The sequence below is a fragment of the Cetorhinus maximus genome, chromosome 9 (assembly GCF_964194155.1).
Source record: "Cetorhinus maximus chromosome 9, sCetMax3.hap1.1, whole genome shotgun sequence".
Classification (NCBI taxonomy): Eukaryota; Metazoa; Chordata; class Chondrichthyes; order Lamniformes; family Cetorhinidae; genus Cetorhinus; species Cetorhinus maximus.
Genome location: NC_135887.1, coordinates 72,271,059 through 72,288,974, shown reverse-complemented (window position 1 = coordinate 72,288,974; position 17,916 = coordinate 72,271,059). Strand labels below are relative to the sequence as shown.

At 49.8% G+C, this 17,916-nt stretch overlaps 1 protein-coding gene across 2 annotated transcripts in view; it reads left to right on the top strand.

Moving 5' to 3' along the window:
* Nucleotides 1-17,916, top strand: part of LOC144684710 (inactive serine protease PAMR1-like) — a 127,282-nt gene that overhangs the window by 96,985 nt on the left and 12,381 nt on the right. For both annotated transcript variants that reach the window (XM_078548842.1, XM_078548841.1), the window contains 2 exons: nt 3,728-3,794; nt 4,444-4,676. In XM_078548842.1, coding sequence (XP_078404968.1) covers nt 3,728-3,794; nt 4,444-4,676 — 300 coding nt within the window. The remainder of the gene's footprint in view (nt 1-3,727; nt 3,795-4,443; nt 4,677-17,916) is intronic.

Here is a 17,916-nt window from a genome sequence, read left to right as displayed (position 1 = left end):
TGCTCGCAGGGAAGATCTCCTCCAGTTCATAGGGGGGCACCTGATGGCTGTGGCTTTGAAGGTTACTGTCGCGCTCAACTTCTTCATGACAGGCTCCTTCCAGGCAGCCTGTGGAGACCTCAGTGGCATCACAAAACCTGCTGAACACCACTGCATGAAGGTCTTCACTGACGCTATGTTCCAAAAAAAAAATCCCTCTCACAGGATGCCCAGAGTCAGGTGGATACAGCACGAGGATTCGCAGTGATTGTAGGGTTCCGCAGGGTGCAGTGAGCCATTGATTGTATGCACCTCGCCATAAAGGCTCCTGCTGGCAGCCCTGCTCCTTCATCAACAGGAAGAGCTCCCACTCGCTAAATGTCCAGCTGGCCTGTGATCATCAATGGTGGATTATGCAGGTATGTGCCAGGTACCCAGGCAGTAGTCAAGACATCTTCATTCTTCAAAACTTACAGGTGTCAGACCTATTCAGCGTCCCTGCTTCCTTAGACGGATGCCTCAAAGGTGACCAGGGATATCCATTGAAAAGATGGCTAATGACATTTGTGAGGGTGACCGGTACTGAGGCAGAAAGGAGGTACAATGAGAGTTACGGAAGCAGACCATTGGTCTCCTGAAGATGAGATTTGGATCCCTGGACAAATCTGGAGGGGCATTGCAGTACATCACCTCATGTGTGTCCCTGATGGTTGTGGTTTGCTGCATTCTCCATAACCTCACAATCCAAAGAGGGGATACCCTGGAGGATGAGGGCATGCCAGATAGGGGCCAATCCTCGGAGGAAGAAGGCGAGGATGAGGCAAGGGAACATGGCAATGTTCAGGTTGAAGGCTCTGGCCATGATTGCATGGATGGCCGTGACACCAAGGATGCCTTAATACGCCAGAGGTTTCAATAGTCAGTAATGTCACTGCATCAGACATGCTTGGGGGCCATCTGGACGATCCTTTGCCCATGTGTCATGACCAATTCCTGTCACCATCATATCTACACATTATCTATTTCCCTGCATGGACACAAGATTCCTGCTGCACTCCTTCAACACTGTCTAGATCTCATCAACCTCCAGAACCAAGTGCCACAGCCACAGCACATAATTAAAACATCAGCATGAGGGTATGTGGGATGCCTGTGTTGCAAACATGAAAGGATTATCAACATCAAACAATAAGCAAGTATCCCATGTATCCATATTTGTGACTAATTTTTTTTTCTAAAACGTTGACGGCTGCTGCAGCACAGTGTTCCCCATCCTTGCTTGTGACTGCACTTGAGAGAGGTGGCTGATCTGCCACCTCCCTTGCCCTGGATGACCTCAGTGGGCATCCTCTGTGTGATTGAGACCTTGAGTGGCCCTCCACTTTAGAAGACTCCAGCTGAGACCCATGAGAATCTTCAGTCACCACGGCACTACTCGAGGACTGTGTCAATGGTGGGTGGACAGAGGAGATGCGGCCCCTATCAGAAGTGCCCTGAGAGGAGCTTCCAGGTGGAGGCAGCTTCTGCTCATTCTCCACCACAAGGATTGGCTGGTCCATCCTGCCAGCCGGTGAGGCCCCAGGAGCTGGGTCTGCACCCAAGCTCCCAGTTCCCCTGTCACCCTGGCTCTGTGCTCCAAGCCAGGGTGATGGTTTGCAGGTTGGAGCTCACCCTGACAATTGTGTCTGCAATGCACTCGGTCCAGGCCATGAGGTTGCAGATTGTGTTCAAGTACAATTCTGCTGCTGATGGCCCACAGTGCCTCATGGTTGCCCAGTCTTGAGTTGTTAGATTTGTTCAAAATCTATCCTGCTTAGCATGGTGGTAGTGCCACACAACACAGTGAAGGGTATTCTCAATGTGAAGACGGAACTTCGTCTCCCCAAGGACTGTGCAGTGGTCACTCCTACCACTACTGTCATGGACAGATGCCTTTGTGGCAAGCAGGCTGGTAAGGATGAGGTCAAGTATGTTTTTCCCTCACAACTGCCACTGTCTAGCAGCTATGTCCTTTAGGACTCGGCCAGCATCGGTGTCACTGATCCACTCTTGGTGATGGACATTGAAGTCTCCCACCCAGAGTACATTCTGTGCCCTTGCCACCCTCAGTGCTTCCTCCAGGTCGTGTTCAATTTGGAGGAGTACTGATTCGTCAGCTGTAGGGGGGACGGAATGTGATAATCAGCAGGAGATTTCCTTGCCTATGTTTGACCTGACGCCATGAGACTTAATGGGGTCCGGAGTTGATGTTGAGGACTCACAGGGCAACTCCCCCTCCGCCTGTATATCACTGTGCCACCACCTCTGCTGGGTCTGTTCTACCACTGGGATGGTGATGGTGGTGCCTGGGACATTATCTGTACGGTATGATTTGTCAGTATGACTATGTCAGGCTGTTGCTTGACTATTCCATGAGACAGATCTTCCAATTTTGGCACTCGCTCCCAGATGTTGGAAAGGAGGACTTTGCAGGGTCCACAGCGCTGAGTTTACCATTGTCGTTTCCAGTGCCTAGGTCAATGCCAGGTGGTCCGCCTAATTTAGTTCCATTTAGACTTTTTACTGGTTTGATACAACTGAATGATTTACTAGGCCATTTCAGAGGGCATTGAAAAGTGGATCTGGAGTCACCAGGTCAGCTTGGCGGGTTTCCTTACCTAAAGGGCATTAGTGAACCAGATGGGTTTTCACGGTCATCATTAAACTTTTAAATCCAGATTTTTTACTGAACTCAAATTTCACCATCTGCCATGGTGGGATTGGAACCCGGTTCCCTAGAACATTACCCTGGATCTCTGGTCCTGTGACAATACCACTATGCCACCACCTCCCCATTAAGGATGCAACAACTAGACATGCAAGATAAGAACATTGTGAGTTAATGATGAGTTATCCCAAAGATGGTATAAATAACCAACAGAAACTGTGTAACTTCAAATTGCCTTTTAGAGCATTCTGAAAGAGCATTTCTCATGTGTGCACATTTGTACTGAGTAAAAAAACTGCTGCTTAAATCTATCTACAGTCGACTGTGTCGAGTTTCTTTTAGATACTCCACAACACCTCTGCCACCAGGCACTCCCAATCTGGCCAACAGGACCCAACATTGACAGCACCAATCTCATTCTTTAGGCTCATCATCTACCATCCCTGCCTGGAACCATCTACCCCCAATTTTGCTAGGACTCCTTGATACCACACTCATCCCAATGCCGCCTTGATGTCAAGGGTAGTCACTCTCATCTCACCTCTGAGTTCAGCTTTTTTGACCATGTTTCGACCAAGGCTGTAATGAGGTCAGAAGCTGAGTGTCCCTGGCAGAACTCAAACTCTTCAGTACTATTGCCAGAATGTTGTCAAGGCCCATAGTCTTTGCAGTATCTACTTCATTCAGCCATTTCTTCATATCATGTGAAGTGAATCGAATTGGCTGAAGATTGGCATCTGTAATGCTTGGGACCTCAGGAGGAGGCCAAGATGGATCATCCACCCGGGACTTCTGGCTGAAGATGGTTGCAAATGCTTCAGCTTTATCTTTTGCACTGATAAAACTATTTTGCTCCTGTACGCCAACTAGAATCTTCTATCTTGAACCCAAAGTAAAACTTTACTATGAGGATATTTGTAATGTCAGAGTTTAGAAGGGACACTCTGAGTGCAGACCATCCTGTCGGTTGTGGTTGGTATGGAGGTAAAATTAATGCCTTCTCTTTCTATTGTTTTGATTATGTGCGTTTTTCTGTTTCAGCTTGTAAGAAACCCAAGATCCCTAACCTGGTGAGACAGAAAGTTCTGTCAACACAGCCTCAGACCAGGTGAGTGTAACACCTGTGATTGGAAAACAGTATAATATTCTCAGGCCGTAGCTTTTGTAGGCTGGAGTTTCCTTTTCACAGATACAGACATGCTCACAGGTACAGATTGACTTGCAGGTGTTAACACACTTACACTCATGGGGCTGGATTTAATGCAGTCCTTCACACCAGGAAACATAACGGCCGGGCCCACTTAATTGTGGGAAAAGCCCCACACCAGTCTCCCACAGTGGCAAAACTTCCCCTGATTAAGTCAGCAGGGTGGAAGAGGTGCTGATGTGGGATTCCTGACTCAGCAGCTCTGTGGGCAGGACTTCTGCCGCTGCTGACTTCAATTGTGGGGAAGACCGATGGTAGCCACTTAAGTGCCTGAAGGGTGCTTGATTCCATCAGGTCTCCGCCACCAAACTGACGTGTGTTCCTGCCGGATCTCCAATCAGTGGACAGGACCCCTGTCGGCCTGATAAAATCCTGGCCAAAGACACAGGTAATCTCTCAGACACAGCCAGAGTTACAAACTGACACAAGATCCATCGGCAGATCCTTAAGAATTCATTATTGGTGAAATTTATATGATGTCGTTGGAACTTCAATGACCTTGTCACGTGAAATTTATAACAAGTCTTATGTTGCTTGTTTTCACCATCAGGAAGACTCCACTACATAGATTATTATCCACTATACAGGATAAAGAGCAGCTCCAAATCTCCCCTACTAAAATCCCAGTACATCATATTGGGAATCTGCCAGCAGGTTTCTATCATCCCCACACACAGCTGGAATACGAGTGCATCTCCCTCTTCTACAGGCGTCTTGGGAGCAGGAAAAGGACATGTCTTAAAACAGGCAAATGGAGTGGACGATCACCAACATGCATTCCCAGTAAGCATGATTCATTTTAAAGGTTATCTAATTTAATTATTTCTCTTTCAATTGTTATGATGTAAGAAGGGTCGATACAGAACAGAAGAAGGCCATTTGGCCTGTCCTGTTCATTCAGCTCTCTGCAAGAGCACCTCACCTAGTCTCACTCCTCCACCTTACCCTGAAATGTTTTTCTCTCTTCAAATAATTATCCAATTCTCCTTTGAAAGCGACAATTGAATCTGCCTCCACCACATTCTGAGGCAGTGCAATCCAGGCCTTAACCATTTGTGTGTAAAAAAGTTTTCCCCTCTGTCGCCAATGCTTCCTCTGTCATTCACCTTAAATTGAAGCCCTCTGATTCTCGACCCTTCTGCCAAGGGTGACTCCATGACTGTCATTGAAAACCCTCTGACCTCACCTGGTGGGATGATATACGGGCATTCATCAGACATGTGGAGGAGGTAGCCATTATCTCCAAATAGCCATCCTATATTATTTCTTGGGAGGTCCAAAGTCAGTAGGTACCATGGACTTTCGCAGGATAAATATATTGTGGGTGCTGCCAGGATAGCAGGTATTCACAGAGATGAATTTCATATTGGAGAGTGGTACGCCTTGGAGTTCCTGAATTGTTGAAATAGGGGCCCACGCAGATACATGTGTGTGCAATCACTGGTGTCCTATGGGTAAGCCCGCTATCCTGGCAAATCCACATGCGCTTTCATCCTGGTGTTCCCTCCTCAGGGAGAAGAGTAGGAAGTACCCTCTCCTTGCATATAGTGCCTCTTTGATCTCCCTGATGCATCTATATACATAGAACTGCAAGATGTCACCTGTTCCTGCCTGGAACGATCCAGTCACATAGAATGTTCAGGTGATGGCGACCTACATGGCCACTGAGCCATCCTTTCCCTGGTTTGAGGTTCCAGGTCGATGAAAAGAAGGTGGCACAACTTCATGATTACCTCCTTCATGAATTGTAGCCTCCTCAGGCACCGTTCCTGATTCATTGCTAAGTAGAAATGGTGCTCCCAGAATATTATTGGTTAATAAAGCCTTCTGCTCCCTCCTCATGGTGCTTCCCCCATCTGCCTTCTCCTCTGCCTTCCCCTCTGGCCATTTGCAGACCAAGATGTATTGCAAAAACTGCCCCATACTGTTTTGTTGGGTTGTCGCTACCCATGGTGTGTACTGCTTAGACAACATTAAACGGTCTTGTAGAAGTCTTTATTAACATTACTGAACTATTTACATATTTACAGTAGAGGGTACAGGTATGGAAAGGACTCCATGGCATATGCTTACATGTTGATACCTAACTCTACACTGCCAGCCTAAGCTCTAGGTCGGGTGCCTTCTTACATCACCGGTGGACGGTACTGTACTCAGTCCCAGGTTAACACTTAATGTACCGGATCCTTCCACTACACCTTCCCCAAGTCTTTATCCCCTTGATATAGACATGACAATAGTTACTTACAGTTTGATTCAAGTCTTGTGTTGTCATAAGGCTTGCGTATTTAACTTTGGTGTTGCAACTGTAACTACTCTAACGCTAAACAATTTCATGATTAACATTACAACATTAACAGCATGCATTAACAGTGTTCATACTACTCCAACTCCCCCCTTCAAGTCTTTGAGGCAGCCTGGCAGTCTTGTACCGCTACCACGTTGCATTTGCTGTCCGGTCGGGAGAGTGGTAGGATCTAGGAGCTATTAATCTTGGTGGCATGCAGTTGGTTGGATAGGTGTAGGCCTGGCTTCATGTGCTTTTTCCAGCGAGTGTTGCACCATGCCTGGTCGGTTAAGTTGCTGCGGCCGTGCTTTGGTACCGCGAGAGGTGGCTGTTTCTTTCTGGAAGAACGGGAGTGGTATCCATCCGGCTGTCTGTTGCGTCCCTGCTTTTTCTTCCACCTTTTTCGCCACCTGGAAGCATTCTGGTTTTGAGGGGGAGCTGTCCTATGGATGGAAGAAGAATGTAGAGGCAGCTCACCTTTGTTGAATAGTGTTTGCGTTGAGCTGCTACCGAGTTCCAGTGGACCCTGTGGTTTCATCACACTGGCTGGTAGTTGCTGGGGCCATGTGTAGGTCGTCTTCTCAACTGACTGCACCATGGTCGCTATTGGAGGCAGAGGCTCTGTTGGAAGTCGTTCTGGCTCTGGCATCACCTCCACTGGTAACCTCCTGTGCTGTGGGGGGTTGGTCTGGCCTTTGGTTTGGTTCAGGGACCTGAAAAAAAGGACAGACCTGCTCTGCGAACAGGGAAGAGAGGTAATAAACAAAGTTAACGTTGGGTTGCTGCTTTGGAGTTGGGAGACGCGTTTCTGGCTATGTGGGGACCATGGTTGTTTTCACATCTTTTGCCAGTTGAAGCAGGTCGACAGCTACTGAGGAATGAAAAGGGCTGATTTCACACAACGTACATAACTTCTGTGATCTGTTTGTCATCATACCTCAATGGTTCTTGAATCATTCCAGTGACATAGGAGTTGGACCTCCCGCTGCACCATAGAGTGGGGTGTCCGTGGTTCAGAACCAGTGGCCTCGGAGCCACGGTCCTTCGTCCAATAAGACAGTCGCTCCGGCGCCGGAATCTAACTTGAAATTACTTTGATGGCTATTGACTGAAATGTCCACGTTCCAGAAGGAGCACTCTCTGAGGTCGCCCAGGAAAAAGGGCTGTGTGTCTTCTGGGTCGGTGGCCCCGACTTTGTGGGTGGCTCTCGGACTCTCTGCACAGTGCGGAGGGCGCAACTGACATAGTCTGCTGAAGTACCTGTTTGTGACAGTGGATGCATTTAGCAACACTGGCTGGACATTGGCCCTTCCTATGGGTGCACTTCACCCCACAGCGCTGACACGGTCATTCAGCAGGGTGGTTGAGGGCTGGTTTACCCTACTCGAATGGTGTCTGTGCTTCTGCGGTTAGATGTGGTGGACCGAGGTGTGGCTTCTGCCTGTGAAGTGCTCTCACCTCTGAGAATGGTCTGATGTTGGTCTCGCAGCTCGGACAGCCTGACTAGCTGGACATCCTTGTAGAGAGTGAGGTCTTTCTTGGCTTGAGAGGTTTGGAGAGCGAATTGTCCGTGACACCCACCACGATCCTTTCTTGGATGAGTTCTGATTTCAGATCTCCGTATTCACATCCTTCTGCTACGTGGTAGAGGTCGTTGATAAAGGAATCAACATCTCCCTAGGCTGTTCGACTCTCTTAAATTTGGCAAGTTCCAAGATCCTGTTGGATTGCAGGTTGAAAAAAAGGTCAACAGATTTTAAAACATCTTCAAACCTAGCAGATGATTCATCTATGGCTTGCCTGGTGATGATATCGTCTGCAATCGGGCCAAGTGAATTAAGTAATGTGCTAACTTGTTCTGCCTCCGACTTTTTGTTTAATCCTGCAGCTGTGTTATATCTGAGGAACCTTTTCCTCCAATAATTCCAATTGTGAGATTGGTCCAGGCCATAGATAAGGCACATTGGGGGTGGAAATGATGAATTGAGATCCATGGTCAAAATATTTTAAAGTATGGGCATCGCTTTAAAAGATCAAAGGATTTGAAAATGGCGCGGCCGGTATTGCCGAGGAAAAGGTTTTCGCGTGTGTGCTTCAAAATTTTGGCGTGGCTTTTAAAATGGTGGCAACGGCTGGGAGGGGGAAGAAGCTGCAAGATGGTGGGTCACAACTGTGGGTTAGTTGAATGGCGTCGGCCTGCCACGGGTTGGGTCTGGCTTGGGAGGGCAGAAGTCTGGCTGGCTAGGAGGCCGAAAAATTTTGCGAGGTACTCGGGCTTTCATTTAAATGGGGGTTTCTGTGTGTTCGATTTTTTTTTCTTTCATTTGCTGCGCCCCAGACTCGAGGGCCGTGTGGAGGTGGTGCCGAGTCAGATGTTGAGCTAGCAGCAAAAATGCAACTGAGTTTTCTGCTTGACTGATTTTTGAAAGAAATAGTTCACAGGACTGGCTTCCCCAGAACTTTAAAAAGGTTGCATCTCAGGCTGCTGGCTGCTAGCTCTGCTCTGTTGAAGCTGCTTCCACAGGGATCCATTGGAGACTTTAGCTTGAGCTTAATTTCTGCCTTTTATCTGCTGCCAAATCTTCTGTCTCTGGAGCTTTTCAGGTGAGTTTTCTTAGCTACTTGCTTCTTGAGTGAGATTTTTTCGGAGTAGAAATTTGTTGCTGGTGTCCTTTTCTTGATTTCTTCAGTCCTTTTACAGAGGATGTGGATTTTGACCTCCAGCTGCCACCATGTTTTGTTGGGTTGTTGCTACCCGTGCTGTGTACTGCTAAGACACCATTAAGCAGCCTTGTAGAAGTTACCAAGAAGTCTTATTAACATTACTGAACTATTTATATACTTACAGTAGAGGGTACATGTATGGAGAGGACTGCATGGCATGTTGCTATCTACCTCTACACAGCCAAACTAAACTCTAGGTCAGATGCTTTCTTACATCATTGGTGGGCAGGACTGTACTCAGCCCCAGGTTAACCCTTAATATACCAGATCCTTCTACTGTATATCTGGTCCTTGCTCCCTTACTGTCGGTAACAAATATCTCCAAATAGCTGTAGCAACTTACCTCAGTGCTTCCACAAACTCTGCCTTAGCCAAAATAAGTCAAAAGTACATCACCTCCAACTTGTTGACTGTCTCTTTCAGAAAGCTTGTTGTTTCAGGAGTGATTAATGAAGACATTGCTTGCACATGCATTGACCAAATTTGGGATCCTGGCATTGCATCCGCCCCTTTGGCTGAGTGAAATGATGATAGCACCAATTCACAACCTCCCAGCGCATGGTAGGGTGCACCCAATTCTCCCCTTCTCTCCAATAATAATGGGTGGACCATACAGGAAGCATCCAGCCGTGCATCGCTTACACATGGAAGCCAATGGGCTAGAAGTGGAGTAATGCAACTCAGTTTCGATCTCACATTTCTGAATCAGAATCACCTTTAAACAGCATGGCTGTGAGTGTCCTCTGTGATCTCACCTGAAATTGGGTGGAATAATGGTGGAGAATGAAGGAATTTCCAGGCAGTGAGTCTTACAGCCATATCACTGCTTGACCTGCATTTCCCTTATACAAGCAGAAAGTGCTGGAAATACTTGCAGGTCAGGCAGGAACTATGGAGAGAGAAACAGAGTTAACGTGCTGAATTTTTGTCTCCTTACACTGAACAAACCCAAAACAAAAACAGAAATACCTGGAAAAACTCAGCAGGTCTGGCAGCATCGGCGGAGAAGAACAAAGTTGAAATGCCTGTCTCTTTATGGGGTATGTGAACATTCCTTGTTCCAGTCCTACTCCGGCCCCTTCCCACAACTCTTTCTCCGGTACATCGATGATTACTTCGGTGCTGCTTCATGCTCTCATCGGGACCTGGAAAAATTTATTAATTTTGCTTCCAATCTCCGCCCCTCCATCATTTTCACATGGTCCATCTCTGATACTTCCCTTCCCTTCCTTGACCTCTCTGTCTCAATTTCTGGTGATAGACTGTCCACCAATATCCATTACAAGCCTACCGACTCCCACAGCTACCTCGACTACAGCTCCTCACACCCCGCTTCCTGTAAGGACTCCATCCCATTCTCTCAGTTCCTTCGCCTCCGTCGCATCTGTTCTGATGATGCTACCTTCAAAAACAGTTCCTCTGACATGTCCTCCTTTCTTAACTGAGGTTTTCCACCCACGGTAGTTGACAGGGCCCTCAACTGTGTCCGGCCCATCTCCCACGCATCCGCCCTCACACCTTCTCCTCCCTCCCGGAAACATGATAGGGTCCCCCTTGTCCTCACTTATCACCCCACCAGCCTCCACATTCAAAGGATCATCCTCCGCCGTTTCCGCCAACTCCAGCATGATGCCACCACCAAACACATCTTCCCTTCGCCCCCCCCCTGGCGGCATTCCGTAGGGATCGTTCCCTCCGTGACACCCTGGTCCACTCCTCCATCACCCCCTACTCCTCAACCCCCACCTACGGCACCTCCCCATGCATACGCAAAATATGCAACACCTGCCCATTCACTTCCTCTCTCTTCACCGTCCAAGGGCCCAAACACTACTTTCAAGAGAAGCAGCATTTCACTTGCACTTCCCTCAACTTAGTCTACTGCATTCGTTGCTCCCAATGCGGTTTCCTCTACATTGGAGAGACCAAACGCAGACTGGGCGACCGCTTTGCAGAACACCTTTGGTCTGTCCGCAAGAATGACCCAGACCTCCCTGTCGCTTGCCATTTTAACGCTCCATCCTGCTCTCTTGCCCACATGTCTGTCCTTGGCTTGCTGCATTGTCCCAGTGAAGCTCAACGCAAACTGGAGGAACAGCACCTCATCTTCCGACTAGGCACTTTACAGCCTTCCGGACTGAATATTGAGTTCAACAACTTTAGATCTTGAACTCCCTCCTCCATCCCCACCCCCTTTCCGTTTCATCCCCCTCCCTTTTGTTTTTTCCAATAATTTATATAGATTTTTCTTTTCCCACCTATTTCCATTATTTTTAAATCTATACCTTTTATGCCCTTTTAGTCTTATTTCACCCCACCCCCACTAGAGCTATCTGTACCTTGCGTGTCCTGCTATCCATTCTTAATTAGCACATTCTTTTAGATAATATCACCACCTTCAACACCTTTGTTCTTTTGTCTGTGACATCTTTTGGTTATCTGCTCCTATCACTGCTTGCTTGTCCCTACAACCACCCCCCTCCACTTCTCCCCCCACCCCCCCCCACCTTAAACCAGCTTATATTTCACCCCTCTCCTATTTTTACTTAGTTCTGTTGAAGGGTTATGAGGACTCGAAACGTCAACTTTGTTCTTCTCCGCCGATGCTGCCAGACCTGAGTTTTTCCAGGTATTTCTGTTTTTGTTTTGGATTTCTAGCATCCGCAGTTTTTTGTTTTTATGACTGAACAAACCCACATGGTGAGGCTGCATTTTTAAACACCCCCTCTGCTTCCTACCACCTGCCATTTTCGCTGGCTTGGGAAACATGTCAGGTAGCAACCCGAGACTCACTTAAAGTAATGTCAGGTTTGCTATTTAAAGGCCTGCTACAAATTCAAGTTTCCCAGTCATTGCTATTTTCTTGGAGGTGGGTGGGTTGTGGGAACCATGCCAACTAAGCCCATTCATGAACCTTGGGGAAAGTCCGCTGTGGAGTTGGTAATCTTTTAGCAGGTAAGTTTAAAAGCTCTAACCAATTTCAGCTGACATGTAATGTAATAGTGTTTGACAATTTAAGTATGTTTTCAATGCAACGATTGATCATAGGGCTCTGTCCTTAAAAGAGAAGAGTGCATTAAACTGACCAGCATTGTGTAAAGGTTCAGATATGTTAGAGCCATTTTTTCAGTTTATAAAGCCCTTTTCTGTATTCTACAGTATGGAAAATCAGATGTAAATATATGTATGAGAACCCTGTGATTTGATTTTCACAGTGATATAATGGCAGAATTTTCCCAGAATTGCATTAAGTACAGTAGCAGGCGGGTAAAATGGAGTCCTACCCGCCGACAAAAATAGCGGGTTTTCACACCGTATCTTTCCGAGTCCACCTCATTATTTATGCATTCCTGGGAAGCACGCTGTTTCCATAGTGGGCGGGCTCTCATTCGCCCGCTTGCCATCACCCCGTTGTTGCATCACACCGATTGCCATCTTTAAAAGGCAGCCACCAGCAAAGTGCTCATCACCACCAGCTCACCACCACTGCCTGGAAGACATGGCCAGCAAAGGCAAAAAGACTGCAGCCCCACGCTTCAACGATGGGTCCCTTGAGTGACTGTTGGATGCTGTGGAAGCCTGCTGAGATGTGCTCTGGCCCCGCTCTAGCCGCAGGTGGGTATCAATGTTACCAACCCGGCTTGGGAGGCGGTGGCAGCGGTGGTCAGCGCCAATGCCCTGCAGAGGAGGACAGCCACCCAGTGCCGCAAAAGTATAAATGATCTCCTCCGTTCCACCAGGATAAGTCACTCTTTTCATCACTCCCAACTCACGCACTCACAAACCCATCACACCTCCACAGGGCTCTAACTCACTGCCAGCACAAGGGACATCACCATTCACTCTTTCACACACACATGGTTATTGTCCTCATCCCGTCCATTGGACCACTCACCACCCACACAGGCCAGGCATACTTATCATCTGGCCCGGCTGGCGTCCTGATACACTCCCCCCATCTCTATCCATGTAGGACAAACTGGCTCACAACAGGAGGGAAAGATCGCAGATAGGTGGAGAGATGCCAGAAATCAAAGTTCTGACAGAATTCGGAAACAGAACCATCCAGCTGGCCGGCGATGACCGGGACCGTTCCTGTTCTGACGTTAAGGTCAGCGCTGCTCCACCAAGTGAGGATCTAGCAGTGCGGCATCCATCAGACAACCATGCTGTGAGTGATGTGTCCTGTTTCACAGGCCACTGCCACGCACTAATTATCTCCCCTTGCTTCCACAGGCACATCTGCCAAACAGCCAACAGAGTTCATGACCCAGGACCTCCAATCAAGCTCCGAAGAAACCTCTGAAGAGGAATCTGAAGGCATTCTCCCTGAAGTCTTGTCACAGCATTCATCCACACCCTCCACCAGTGCAGAGACACACACTTCGGTGGGACCTAGCTTTAGAGTAGCCTCAGGCTCACAATCTGGTGAGCACATCGCACTTTCTGATCCACAGCAGGTGGAGACAGGGACTTCCCAGGTCGCCAACACTCGGAGGACTGCTGGAGGCCAGAATGTAGCTGAGTCCGAGTCAGATGATGAGCCTCTGGACTCGGCCATGTCACAGTTGTTGCAGCTGCAAAGGCAAGATCGGAACAACAGGAAAGGATGTCCGCTGCACTCCTCAGATTGCAAGGCTTGATGGAGGAGTCTGTCCATCTTCAAGCTGAGGTGATAACACAGCATTGCAACGCACTGAGGTCAACACTGGCAAGATGGCAGCCGCCACGAAGACCTTGGTCCAGGACTTCACTCCTGCACTGCTGCATGGGCTTACCTCCATCGCTGATGCCATAGTTGGCCTCCAACAGTGTGTACACAAGAGGGGTGCTGGGCAGCTCGATCTCACTCCAGCTACCCCTTCCTCTCATGGAGTCAGCCAAGGGCCCTCGGGCACCCACAGGGAGGAGGATCAGCAGGCGCACGCTCCAGGGCTATCCACCCAGGTGACTCTGGGAGTGACCGGCCCATTCGAATCCTATCTCCCTGTGACCTCCACAGATCCAGCTTCACAGGCCGAGGAGAGTGTCACTGCCGCAGGACCCCAAAAGCAGTCCAAGTCTTGGCCCTCCAGAGGATGCCTGCCAAAGTCATCACAGGCAGAGGGTGTCACAGTCAGCAGGCTGCCTCCACCTCCGCTGTGGATGTCCGGGGAGCACCAAGACGTAGCGGCAGGGTTAGGAAAGCTAGGTAAAAGTAGTTGCACAGCCTGGCCATGGGTGTAGGTCACTTGTTTGTACTGTTCACTATTGTCAGTAAATCCTAAGAATGTCTCCCTGCCTGTGGCTCCTTGTTCTGATGAGCAGTGCTCTTGTCACTCAGATGTGAAACCTTTCTGCACAAGATAAAAGGCAGGTGTCTCAGTCCAGGGCCTCTTCCCTGTGTTCTCTGCGGCCATCAGACCACAGTGATGGTCCAGCCTCTCACTCCCTGGAAACATTACTGATGCCTGCAGCTCGGTGGTGTTGGCCATTGCTGCCAGAATGTAGTGGGCAGGCGCCACAGAGTTCTCTCATACTCTCTGTGCACTCTCAGCACCTTTATGGTGGGGCTGGCCTCCATCACACTAGCATCTGTGAACAGTGATGCTGTGCAGCATCTCCTGAAGGGCTGAGGTGCTGAAGGCGGACACAGCATCAGATGCGTCCAAAGTTTCGTGGTTGCATTTCTGAGATGGCCCTGATCATGGAGCGCAAGTGAGCTGCCCTCGGCCAGACAGAAGTCAGACATTCTCAGAGGCTATGCAAAGATCTATGGAGTGTCCTCACTGCATGTTGTCATCAGCCTCCTGCGATCTGTTAGGGCTTCCACTGCATCCCCATGACAGGAGCATTCTCACAGAGGGCATTGGCGCTGCGATAAGCTAGACTGGAGTCAAACTTTCACAACTGCAATGTGAGGATCAATGGGACACCTCACTGCATGTTGTCATCATTCTCCACAAATCTGGCAGGTGTGAGACCCTCCCGAGTGCACCAGCCTCGTCCAGCCAGTGAGAGAGCCTCATCCCTGTCTTTGCTTCCTCCGAGGACCCCCTCACCCTCATCCCCGTCAGTGCCGTCCTCATTGGAGGAGACATGCAGCTCCTCCACCTCCTCCTCAGCTAGGTCCTCACACCGTTGCTGTACCAGGTTGTAAAGGGTTCAACAGACGACGACATGCATGACAACCTCTGTGGACTGTATTGCAAGGCTCCACCAGATCGGTCTAGGCACCGGAACCGCATCTTCAGCATCCCGATGGTCTGCTCCACCAAGTTGCGAGCTGCTGCATGAGCCTCATTATAGCATCGCTCTGCTGCAGTCTGAGGCCGTCGCACAGGTGTCATCAGCCACTACCTCTGCGGTAACCCTTGTCCCCAAGGAGCCAACCCTGCTGCCTCTGTGGACCCTGGAAGACCGCAGGGATCTGCGAGCGACTCAGGATGTAGGCATTGTGCACACTCCCTGGAAACCATGCGCATGCCTGCAGGATGCGTTTCTGGTGGTCGCATACCAGCTGCACGTTCAGCGAGTGGAAGCCCTTATGGTTGATGAAGAACACTAAATGTAGCGATGGAGACCTGAGCGCCACATGAGTGCAGTCTCTCTGTACCTGTGGGAATCCCAACATCAGGGCGAATCCAATGGTCCTTGCACCCTGGCTGTCCCGGTCCCGGGCGAAATGCACGAAGTTGTGTGCCATGGAGAAGATTGCATCCGTGACCTCATGGATGCATTTGTGGGCGGCGGATTGTGAAATCCCACAGAGGTCACCTGTGGAGCCCTGAAAGGAGCCACTGGCACAGAAATTGAGCGCTGCGATCACTTTCACAGCCACTGGCAATGGATGCCCTCCATGCCCCCTTGGCGCCAAGTCTTGCAGTAAGTGGTAGATGTGAGCCACCAGGTCCCTAGACATGCGTAGTCATCGGTGACACTGGTTCTCAGTTATCTGCAGGAATGGCAGGTGGCGTCTATAGACCCTGGATGTCGCAAGGTGCCAACCAGCCACGGCTCACTATCGCTTCTGGGCAGCATGTGTGGCAGCCCCTGCTGCCCCTTCTTCATGAGGTTGCTGCTCCTGCCTTTGCGCAGTCAAGTGCCTCAATCATGCTGTCCTCTGTCTTCTGTGGTCTCTGTAGGCCATCAGGCATACAGCAGCAAGGTCACCAGGATCCATGATCCTGACGTGGTCCCCCTGCAGCATGAAAGAGAGAGACACATGGTTATCATGGCTGTACTTAGCACCTTTCCTGCCCCTGTGTGACTGTCCCTTAATGCTTCCCGGAGAGTGCTAGTCACCCCTCGGATGGCCAGAAATGAGTGCACTGCATGGCTGCCCTGTCAACCTGCGACATGGGGGACACTGGTCCAAACCAGGATGCTGAGATTGCAAGGGGCTGTGAGCGCCTCCAGCAGTGACTGCTACATGGCCAGTGTTGACGAGGAGATTGTACAACGTGTGCAGTTCAACTGCTCCATGGTCCAATATTATGGTGGCAAACTCGAAGTCTGTGCCGGGGGGGTAGGGGGGGGTGGGGGGGGTGGTGGAGGGGAGTGCAGGGGGTAAGGTTTGGAGCCCTTTGGTGCCTCCGCGTTGTTTGCATGGGCGGGCAGGCTAGGAGCCCGACCCCAATCATATCACTGTGGCTGCGCCTGATCTGTCTCAGTTGCTGAGGCATGGTCAGTTTGTAATGCGTGGCCACTCACTTCGCTTACCCTGCCCCCCACCTCGATTGCCTGTGCGCAGGATGAAGTGCCAGGGCAGCACTTGACCCCCACCCTCTGCAGCCGCCTGCAATGCTGGCCAGCACTTGCCCCCAGACACATCCCCACTCAGCAGTTGCCTCCGAGGCTGGCCAGCACTTGCCCCCAGACACCCCCCCTCTCAGCTGTCACCTCCGAGGCTGGCCAGCACTTGCCCCCAGACACCCCCCCTCTCAGCTGTCACCTCTGAGGCTGGCCAGTGCTTGCCCCCAGATACCCCTCCCCCTCAGCAGTCGCCTCTGGGGCCAGGCGTCACTTGACCCCACCCCACCCCCCCCACCCCCACCCCCAACCTGGTGCCCCTGAGGCCTGTAAACATCAGGCAAGCTGTGGAGAACGCTGCTACTCAGTCATCTCAGTTCCCCCAAAGTGAAGGCCACCAAGTGCAAGTCGCCTGCGTGCTGTTGTGAAACACGTCGGCATGCTTTCCTGCCGACATGGACGGGTGATACAGCGGGGTTCTAAGAGCCTGACAGGATGGCCTTTTAATTATATGCTAATGTATTACAGTTAGCTACCTGCCGACCGATGGCGGGAAATGCAGCCCACTGTCTATGGTCTGAGCGGAAGATCGCGTCCTGCCTTCATGCTATCGTGAAGCGAGACCTGCCACATTTTCTGCTCATGCCACCTATCATGCCCGCTGCCAGTGGGCTCGGAAAATCCTGCCCAATATCTTGACATCCGCTGATCCTTTGAGGCATTCTTCCAGTATGCACTATGTACACAACCACTGAGCCATATAATAACACTGGCAAGTCTTTGAATCTGTCAATCAAATATAGGCAGTGAAAGTCTTTTAGTCCTCTTAACACCTCTGTATCTAGTCCAAATAAACAACAGGCATTGAAAAACCACTTCAAAGAAAGAAAACATTATCATAAGCTAATAAAACTGTCAAGTAAACAAAGCTAGCAGAACCCTTCAAGTTGTGTAAACAGCCCCCCACAGGGCCGGATACATTATTCAGTCTTGGAGCTCAGACAAGCATTCAAAATGAGGCCATATGGAAAAAAATGTCTGGCCATCTGGTCATCCTCCTTCCGTTGAGCATGGAGGGGCATGTGAGATGTTAGGGGACATGGAAAATATGAGGGAGCATGAGGGGAGGGTAAGGTGTGAGGGCTAGAGGGCCTATCATGTATATAACTGGGGATGATGCCCCAGTCAACAGAGACTGGCCTTCTAACCTGCCAACCTCGCCATCTGCCCATCTCCATTGGCATGAGGGTTGCCAGCTGCGATTAAATGTATTTCTGGAGG